Source organism: Gossypium hirsutum, chromosome D13, assembly GCF_007990345.1.
Source record: "Gossypium hirsutum isolate 1008001.06 chromosome D13, Gossypium_hirsutum_v2.1, whole genome shotgun sequence".
NCBI lineage: Eukaryota > Viridiplantae > Streptophyta > Magnoliopsida > Malvales > Malvaceae > Gossypium > Gossypium hirsutum.
The window spans coordinates 53,557,301-53,568,664 of NC_053449.1; the positions used below are offsets into that span (position 1 = coordinate 53,557,301).

General features: G+C 33.8%; 1 protein-coding gene across 1 annotated transcript; it reads left to right on the forward strand.

The window, feature by feature from the left end:
• Nucleotides 1–230: 230 nt before the first annotated feature.
• LOC107918579 (9-cis-epoxycarotenoid dioxygenase NCED2, chloroplastic) lies at nucleotides 231–2,489 on the forward strand. Its single transcript, XM_016848165.2, has one exon. It carries the CDS (start codon nucleotides 363–365, stop codon nucleotides 2,130–2,132), a length of 1,770 nt encoding a protein of 589 aa, XP_016703654.1. The 5' UTR covers nucleotides 231–362; the 3' UTR covers nucleotides 2,133–2,489.
• The last annotated feature ends 8,875 nt before the right edge of the window (nucleotides 2,490–11,364 follow it).

The window sequence follows — 11,364 nt, forward strand, 5'->3', positions numbered from 1 at the left end:
TTCATGTAGGGGTGTGCCCCACAAACAGTACTTCCCCTAGCACCGCACCCACTTAAAATTAATTTACAAAATCATAAGTGAAGTTAATAAAACAACTAAATTTGTATTGAGTTGGCCCTTTTATCTGTGCAATAAAAATGCAACACGTGGTGTTCTCTTATGTATTTTAGGAGTTTGGAGTTGGTGTCCACTTTGTTTTTCTATATAAACCTTCTTTCGAACTCCCATTATAGTCACACTCCCCCTCCCCCTCCCCCTCCTACTCTTTTAACCCAATTCCCATACAAATACATACATAAAAAAAGAAAAAGAAAAAAGGTTGAATCTCACATTCTAATTTCTTACATTTTCAATCACCAACAATGGCTTCCTCTGCATCACAGGCAGCATCTGCTACTAATTGTAAATTTCTTCCAGTTTCAACTTGTTTCTCTTCGTCTCTGAATTTGGGTTCTATGCCTTTGAGAAGGACTTGTAGAAAGCCAAACATTTCATGCTCTCTTCAAACGCCTTCCATTCTTCTTTTGCCTAATCAATCATCCCCTGATTATACCACTAAAAACGCAGTGAAACCTCAACCCCAACACTGGAATCCTTTCCAAAGAGCTGCAGCTATGGCTCTAGATGTGGTGGAGAACGCTTTGGTTTCTCACGAGCGTCACCATCCTCTTCCCAAAACAGCTGACCCCAATGTTCAAATATCTGGCAACTTTGCTCCAGTGCCAGACCAACCGGTCAAGCATAACCTCCCTGTTATTGGAACAATCCCAGACTGTTTACAAGGAGTCTACGTTCGAAACGGAGCCAACCCGCTTCACGAACCTGTCGCCGGACATCATTTCTTCGACGGGGACGGTATGGTTCATGCGGTTCAGTTCCAAGATGGCTCTGCTAGTTATGCTTGTAGGTTCACCGAAACCAACCGTCTGGTTCAAGAACGAGCTTTGGGACGTCCAGTTTTCCCCAAGGCCATCGGTGAACTCCATGGTCACTCTGGTATAGCTAGGCTGTTGCTTTTCTATGCTCGTGGCCTATTTGGGCTTGTTGATCCAAGCCATGGCACTGGAGTTGCTAACGCTGGACTTGTTCATTTTAATGGTCATCTCCTTGCTATGTCTGAAGATGATTTGCCTTACCATGTTCGTGTTACTCCATCTGGGGACTTGGAAACCGTTGGCAGATATGATTTTGATGGTCAGTTAAAATCTACAATGATTGCTCACCCCAAGGTTGATCCTGAAACTGGTGAATTCTTTGCTCTTAGCTATGATGTCATCCAAAAGCCATATCTTAAGTACTTCCGTTTTTCACCCGATGGTAAGAAATCACCTGATGTTGAAATCCCAGTAGACGGTCCGATAATGATGCACGATTTCGCCATCACCGTGAACTTGGTGGTGATCCCTGACCAGCAAGTGGTGTTCAAATTGCCTGAAATGATTCACGGTGGTTCACCAGTTGTATATGACAAGAACAAGATGTCAAGGTTTGGGATTTTGGACAAGAATGCCACTGATGCTTCTGGGATTACATGGGTTGAGGCACCTGATTGCTTTTGTTTCCATCTTTGGAATGCTTGGGAAGAGCCAGAAACTGATGAAGTTGTTGTGATTGGCTCCTGCATGACACCGCCAGATTCCATTTTCAATGAATGTGATGAGAGTCTCAAGAGTGTCCTGTCTGAAATCAGATTGAATTTGAGGACCGGCAAGTCGACACGCCGCCCCATCATTTCGGATTCCGAACAAGTTAACTTGGAGGCAGGGATGGTGAACCGAAACTTGCTCGGAAGAAAAACCAGGTACGCATATTTAGCTCTTGCTGAGCCTTGGCCTAAAGTGTCAGGGTTTGCTAAAGTTGATCTCTCAACCGGAGAAATAAAAAAGTATATCTATGGAGACCAAAGGTATGGGGGTGAACCTTTATTCTTCCCTAGAAACCCTAATTCGGAGAACGAAGACGACGGTTACATTTTGGCCTTCGTTCATGACGAGAGGACCTGGAAATCAGAAGTGCAGATTGTGAACGCCATGAATTTAGAGGTAGAAGCCACAGTAAAGCTTCCATCTCGAGTTCCGTACGGTTTCCACGGAACATTCATAAACTCCAAGGACTTGGAGAAGCAAGCCTAATTCAGCTTCAACAACCTTGTTATCATCAATTTTTCTAGATGGTTTAACAAGTTAGTAGGAGAGATTTACCAGAGGGATGTTTGCATATACTGTCCCCGGAATCTCTCACTCTGTTTCATAGCTTTTGATAACCCTGTTTTTTGGGTTAGTCCTTTGGTTTATATTTTAATGTGACCGGCTTGTAGCTTTTCTGTGTATAGGAAGTATTGAAGCTCAGCTGATCCCTGTTTATTCTTTCACTTGTGTGCATTAATACAAGGAAATATGCAGTGTATAATTTCTCTGTTTTGTTGTAAAAATACTTCAACTTTACACTACATATATGCATGTCAATATATACTATTGAGTTACAGCTGCTATTTTACCATTTTAATTCTCTTAAAATTTACAGTGCATAGATTATTTTTGCTCAGACAGCCGACAGGAAGTCAATGTTGTTAATTTTTAGATATCTGATGGTTGGTCTATTTTAAAAAAAGAACATTTGTGGAATTTAGAACAATGGGCAAATGAGAAAGCAGCACGGTTTAATGTTAAATCATTCAAGGATTGGTTCAACGACAGAGTGGAGATTGGACCCCCTATTTTAAGTAATCAAATCTGTTACCTAATAACCCTTTTACTAGTTTTCAGGTTTTAACTGATCTACTGCAATCCCTGAAGTTGATAGTGCCGGGGTCTCATAATCTCGTGTTTAACATTTATATCGAAAGATTCTGAAAAAACTTAGAAAAAATTGAAACAGTCTCTCTTAAAGCAAGGTAACATAAGTGGCAGCATGCTGTTGGTAGTGTAAGGTTCATTTGCTACCCAATCACAGCTAAAAACATCATGGTGGGAAGAGCTAAAACACCTAAAGTATCGAACAATGACTCAGATATTTGAAATGGGGAACATAAAGGGTGATTTGACTCAACTTGTCGATGACTTTTATTGAAAGTAAGTCAACTTTGATACCCCCCCCCCCTTTCTTTTTTTCTTCTGAAGAACTTGAAAAAGTGAATGAAATTAGGTTCCCATAGTGAAAACAGGGTTTCCTACAGAGTGCTTCAGATGTAAAAATCATAACTCAATAGTCATAGATGGGGAAATGATGTTACAAAAAGAAATGGACTCTTTAAAATATTGGTCACACTAAGAAATATCAATGATATTTTATTGATGAACATTGTAGATGATGAGGTAAAACTGTTGCAACAATGTTTAGCACCTTGTCGCCATGCCATTTGCTGATGAAGTTTTAAACTTTTCTGGAAACTCTATCCTTCGCTGAGAGTATGCAATGTTTGGGGATCCAATTTGAGCATAAATCTCAATTATTGGGGGGGGGGGGGGAGAGCTCTTTAAGCTTATCTACACATATTATTCTTAGTGCTGCAATGCTTGGAGGGTCCATGTATCCAGATGTTTTTGCAATATGAAATTAGGTTGAAATAGTAACAGTAACTCGATCTTACGGTTGTTATTTTAAGATTTTGGTTCTCCTTTTCAGTATCGCCACTGAGAATAGAGCATTCATTATCGCCATGAACAGAAGCACAAAGTACATTGGAGATAAGCAGCTTCATATGGGTTCGGTCCATTTTGCTTCTTGCATATAACAACCATAGCCATCTTTTCTTGCCTTTATCCTGATGGAGCTGTCTATATAGCAATGGCCTGTCCGAAAGAGATAAATCGGTACTCTTCATCTTGAATTTCTCTTACATATACATGTCGTATCATGAAATGCAAATAATTCAAACAAAAATAGTTGACAAGTGACGTTAGTAAAAAAAAAAAAATTTATATAGATATTTGTAAATCAGGTGAAGCGCTAAGGATAAATATGTTAAGGTCCTATTTTAGTTTTACTGGTTGATGTGCTTTATCTTTTAATAATAACATGTTTCTGTTTTCTTAGCAAAACATGCAAGTGGTTTTCGGTGTATTTATGAGAAAAGTTGTGGATGGTTCTTTAGTAAGAGAAAGCGTTTGATACAAGCGAAACGGAATCTGTTGAGAGGTAAAAATAAAAAAGATTAGAATAGATTTAAAGTTATTGAGAATTGTGGGTAAATTATACATAAAAGTCCTATTTTTTTAAAATTTATCGAAATGGGCCCGATATTTTATTATTTACCGGAATAGGCCATTTTCCACGAAATCGCGTCCACGTCAGCGCAATGTCAGGGGATGTGTCAGCAAATCGCGTCCACGTCAGCACGATTACTTACGTGGCAACAAATCGCGTCCACGAAAACGATATTTGCTGACGTGGAAGTAATAATTCATGAACAGTTTATAATTTTTAGCTTGGAAAACTTTGAAAGGCCATAACTTTTGGCTCGGTTGTCCGATTGAGACGATTTTTTTTATTTCGAATAACTTTTTGAGATCTACGCGCTGACAAACGCCGAAGGCGGTTTGCCGCAGTTTTCGTCGAAAAAGATCATTTTTGCCTCTAAATTTTGATTTTTTCAGTTTAAAATTGAATTTTGAAACATTCAAATCATTATTTTCCTTATTTATTTGAAGTAAACACCATATTTTTTTTACAGAATTGTTGTATTATTTTTTCTAATTTGACACGTGTATGGAATAGGTCCGATAAATTATTAGATCGTAGTAATATAATTAAGATAATAACAATATTTTTATAATATGTTAGTTAATTAGTTTAGCTTAGTTGGTTTAGATGCTTACTCTTTTCCCTTAGTACATTGGTTCAAATCTTGTTGGTAATAATTTTAAATCTTTTTTGTACTTGTTGCATTTATTTTTTTAATCAATTAACTCTTCAATATTACATTAATTTATATTATTAGTACAATAGTATAGGCGGATTGACAATTTAAGCTACAATATTATGAATATTAACTACAATACATAATTTGAGCTACATATTACAGTAATACATATTGGGGCAAAATACCAAAAAAAGCCTTATTTTTTAAAAAATTATCGAAATGGGTCCGGTATTTTATTATTTACCGGAATTGGCCATTTTTCCCGAAATCGCGTCCACGTCAACGCGATGTGTCAGCAAATTGCGTCCTTGTAGGCGCGATTTGTGTCCACGTAAGCAAAGCGCTCTGACGTGGACGCGATTTGCGGACACATCCCCTGACATCATACTGACGTGGACGCGATTTTGGGGAAAATGACCCATTCCGGTAAATAATAAAATACCGGGCCCATTTCGGTAAAATTTTAAAAAATAGGGCTTTTTTGGTATTTTGCCTGAGAATTGTTATACTCTTATTATGACTTTATGACTTGACACATGGCATTTTGAGAGAGCACTAGAAAGACACATGTGGATGGTTCTCCACCTCTTGTCTTCTAAATCATCATTAGCTCCTCAGCCTCCCGGACAAGTCACCTCTCATGGGACTACTTGCTGATAGCGGGAACATCTCTTACATCAGATCACATGTTTCTATGGTGAAGCCACCCGCTTTTCAGTGTAAACACTCATCTAAGTGTGAATACTCCTTCTAAAGACTATTGGGGTCCACTTGAGTATAACAATCTTGTACTACCTCAAAGGGAATAACAGAATGGGTTCCACCATGTACGCCCCCCCCACATTTCATGATAGAAACTCCTTACTAACAACCTGCCATGATACACTAGACAAAGGAGTATCTCGTATAAATAACCTCCAAGATGAAGGAAAAATGATCTTCTTCCCCATTAGCATCCTTGAGCACTTACTCTTTATACTTAGCCTTTTCACCCTTCACAACAATCTTCTGCCTCCTCTTGTCCTTCTCTGACTCTCCGCCTATCTAGGTGAACCGACCTCCTTTCCACCACCACCTTCTCTTCATATCTCCCCCCTTATTGATACTCCGTATCAACAAGCATTATGGAATGTAGTGGTTAGAGTGGTATAGAAAGACTTAATGAGCTGGAGGATAAGGTTAAGGAAATAATTATAAAAAAAGTTTGAGAGAAAGTTTGCCCAATAAGAAAAGTTTCTAATGCCTACAAAATGACATGTGAGAAATTCTATTTATAGGTATAGAGAATAAGAATTACATAACCTAGTTTTTTTGACGTAAAATATTGTAACACCCCTTGCTTGACTCGATCCCTAGGTTTGAGCTACAAGATGCTACATTTGTTGCTATAGCAACTATAAAAAATTTTACACCATTTGATCATTCAACATGTAAATAAGTATAATTCACATTCACAACATGTTACACAATCATTTTCGAGTCTTACACGAGCTTATGAAAGTTCTTTTACTAACTCGAGTATGAATTAGGATAAAAAATGTAAATTTTAAAAATCTCAGGCTAACCTCGCGACTTCATAATATCCTCATTATGACATTGTCAACTCATTGAGTTATATCGTGATGACATGTATATCAACGTCGCGACGCCATTCACTGTCGGTCGATGTTGCGATGTCAAGGGTTCATGGTCGCGATGTTGCCAATGTTTTGGTAAAATGCACATTTTGTACCTAATAAATTTATTTCAAACCTTCACCCAAATGTTTGTATTCAATTTTCAACAAACAATAACCCATTAAACCATGCTAATGACAATCAATTCAAGGATATAATGTAATGACCCGAAAGTCAGTGGTGTCAAAAAATGTGATTTCGAGATCCTATTTCTATAAACTGAGCCTGTAAATATAAGTGAATTGAATTTTGGATAGGTAATTTGTCGAATTAGTGATTAATAATCGTAAAAGGACTAAATTGTAAAAATGGTAAAAGCTCAATTGTTATAGAATTTTTAATTAGAAATATGGACTAAGGACTAAATGGTAATTATACCATATTATGAATTATAGTGGATGGCGGCTTTATAATTGTATGAGGAATTTTTTTATAAAATTTATAATTTGTAATTAAATTATAAGAATTGTGGTGGAAGGACAGAAAATACATTTCTTCTTTCTTCCTTATGCAACCAAATTAAGAAAAAAAAAAGAACTTTCGGCCTTCAAGGGTTTCAATTTTCAACACCAAATTGGTTAGTTCAATTTAACCCTTTTCTTGTAAATTTTATATTTTTGAGATTATGAGAGCTTAATTTAGGTAGCTCATGTATCAATTTATTAGTTAGTTCAAGTTTTAGAAAGTTCCCATTGTTGATTTATAGAAGTTTTAGGTGTTAAATTGTTAGATTTTAAACATATAAGTGAAAAAGGATTAAATTGTGAAGTTAATTGATAGTTTCATATAATAGGGATCAAATTGAATAATTTTTAAAATTGGCTATAGAAATTAGAAATAGAAGGTCTCTAATGGGTTGTAGTGAAATCAGATTTCAAATTGGAGTTTTAGGTTGAAAGTTATGCTAGTCCCGATTTTAGAAACTGAATTGAAAAAAAATGCAAGTTTTTTTATAAAATGATAATTGAATGTGAATTTGGTTGATTATTGATGATATTGTATGTTTATGTTAACCCGTAGCTAACGTCGACCGAGGTTCCTTGAGAGGAAAAGGAAAAGCTAAAGTTGTCGATGAATAACTCGGAACTCTCGGTTTGTATTTCTACAATTTGAACCACTTCAATTGTTGCATATATATATATTCTATTTTGCATGGTAAGATTATAAGGTGAGCTTAAATTCATGAATCAAGTTGAATTGATACGATTTGATTGTTATTGGAGATAGATAACTAAATTGAATATAATTAAAAATATTGTATCTTGATGTAAATGTAAAATTGACTTCGTATTGAGATGATTTATGCTGATACATAAATAAATTGATGATTGGTTGATGAAATGAAAATATTGAATTTGAAATTGAGTTATGTTCAGAATTGAGTAATTGTTACCCTATTAACTGTTTGGGTAGAGTCAGATATAGTTGACATGCTATAGGATAGACTGAGTATGGGTTACTTCGACCATGAGTCGATGAGTGCTGGCCACAATCTTACTTTAGTTATACTGATGAGCACAAGGCGCAATTCATTTATTTCGGATTTGTCCGATAAGGCATTGTGTGCAAAATTGGTATGATTGGTTGGATCCATATATCCATTAGAGTCTAAGTCAAGTTAATAAGAAATTAAAATGTGAAATAGATAATGATGTACAAAATTATCATTGTTGTGAAAGATTATGCTCACCAGACTTTTAAATCTGAAAGATTGGGATGGAATTATGCTAAATTAGTCGAATTTATTCAGAGTAAGTGGAGTTAATATATTATACTCATATAATAATTTTTAAACAAGGATGGAATGATTTAGCATAATTCCAAACCAACACGACCTTATTGGCACCACAACAAACACCATTCAAAGCTAATTACTAACTTCATTTCCTATTCAAATCATCCTTAACTAAACAATGCCATGAATGTACCAAAATGACATAACTTTTATCATTAAAAGGCTAAGCTATAACCCAAGACATATTCATCAATACATTTTCCAAAAAAAAAAAAGCAATACACATATCAGATATCATGACATCCAAATTCCATATCTAACCATGATACTACAACTTTCAACCAAGCTATTATTAATCATTCTTTCTATCACTAATTAACACATATCAACATTTTATCATAGTCCACCATGTACCATTCACACTCACATTTAACTTAACATATTAGAACACGATTTATGTCACTATCTTGCCAACAAACACATTCATTTTCTTGAACACATATGTTTACATAAATATATCCAAATAATCCTACTACATACCACATATCCCAAAAATAAACGTTTTTAAAATCTACTAAAATGAGACTAGATAGTGTGATCTTCGCATTGATCTGATCGGTCGATTCCACAAAACGATATCTACAAGGAATAAGAAAATGACACGAATAAGCTTCAATAGAGCTTGGTAAGTTCACAGGTTAAAACGATTAACTTACCGTATAAACATAGCATAAAGTTTAACAACATTGTTAATAAACATTAACCTTGTCAACCACAATCATTCAACATGTGAGTTTCATTTACAAGTTGAATAATCTATTCAACTATACAAAGTCATTCAATTACCAAGTCATGATCTAACGTCAAAAATCGTGTAAACATTCATATAATTCATTAACAAGGTATTTAACCACTTAAAATTTGCCCGATGAACGATGTAAATAGATACGGATATGCGATTATGTAACACCCCTTCCCCGTATTCAACAACGAAATAGGGTACGAGGCATTACCAGAACATATACACTTGTAAACATATTTAACCGAGTTATAAAATTTCATCTAAATTAAAACTTTCAAATTATTAACATGTTTTTATAATTCTTCATAATATATCTTCAAAATATTATATTCATAATAAATAGGGCCTACGAGACCCGATACATATCATTCTCTTATCGTTTCTTCATAGGCATATATCATTCATTTCATTTTAATCAAATAACATTCACTTTAATCAAATTGTACAGAACATAATTCATACGAGCTTACTAGGCTATTTTGCATAAATACTGTAACTATGTATCAACTTACCAACATGAGTTAATCCATAACCATTCATGAAATTTCTTCATGCCAAATCATATACCGAACATTCCACACACATATGTGCTATGAAACTTTATTTCCTCACATGAGCTTAAACCATGACCAGTAATGCACAAATATAAGTATCAATTCTATTTCAACATTTGTCGATTATAATCGAACATATGACCAATTATACACAATTCATTCATATATATATATATTAATTTTCCTCCTCCTCCTCTCTATTTCACATCCTTAATGTATATAACACGCTTAAACGACATCAACTATATTTTCACTGTTTACTTATATGTAAATTCAAAGCTGTATATCTGAGTCAGAGTTATTGAATTATTTATATCTCGAGCTACAGAGCTCCAAATTAAGATCTGTTAATTTTCCCAGAAACTAGACTCATATATATTCTTACCATAAAATTTTCAGAATTTTTGGCTTATCCAATAAGTACAGTTTATTCTTTAAAGTCTTCCCTGTTTCACTGTTTAGCAATTCTTACCTCTCTTCACTAAAAATTAATTATTTCATTGTACAGAGTTCAGATGACATTCTCATTTGTTTATCTTGAAAATAGACTCTTTAAGGATTTCAAAAATATAAACTATAACTCATAATTATTTTTGTACAATTTTTAATGATTTTCCAAAGTCAGAACAGGGGATTCCGAAATCATTCTAACCTTGTCTCACTAAAATTAAAATATCTAAAAATATATAACTCTTTTGCTTACTCTGTTTCTTTTATGTGAAAATAGACTCATTCAGATTTAATTTAATATATTTCTCAGACTCTAATTCAATTTCCTCCATTTTTGGTGATTTTCCAAAGTCACACAACTATTGCTGTCCAAAACTATCTTGTTGCTAAATTTACTGTCTCATAATTTCACTTACTTTCCTAACTCAATTCATACTTCTTTTCTATTCAAATTCCACCCAAACTCAAATTTAACTATTAAAATTTCAGAAAATTTTTATAATTTTGAATTTTCCTCGATTTAGTCCCTACAACATAAAATTTATAGCTTACTTTTTAATTTAATCCTTTTATCAATTCTAGCTTGAAATTCATTCAATTATGTTCCTAATTCATGTTTTTGTTCAACATAAACTATAATTGAGAACTCATAAACTTTCAATATGTCAACTTAGTTTCATCAAAACCTTATTCTAAAGCTTCTAAAATATCAAAATTAAAAGGAAAGGACTTGATTGGCTTACCAAAATAAGCTCCAAGCTTCAAATCTTGAATTTCCCCCTTGTTCTTTTCTTTCCCTTATTTTCGTTGTTTCTTCTCTCTAACTTTCTTCTCCCTTATTTTTATTTTTTTTCTTTTTTTACTTTATATCTTATATATAGAGTTAATAATAATAAATATCTATTTAATAAACAATATAAATATTACATTTGTACATTTACATATTATTACACATGTGTTTTATCATTACCATCCATTTGTCATATTTTAATTTATTTCATAATATAATAACAATAATATTAATAATAACAATAATAATAAAATAATAAAATGTCATTTAAAAATCCAATTAAAATATTAATAAACTAATATTTATTTATTTATTTATTCTAAAATATCTCCAACATCATCATTATTTTCTAGATTTCTCTTTCTTCTAATTAACCATTTTGCCCTTTAGATCTTTTAAAATTCCATCCTTGAGTCATCACTTAATTTGGTAAAATTATAATTTAGTCCCTCATAATTCTTCATCTATTCAATTTGGTCCCAATCCATCCATTTTC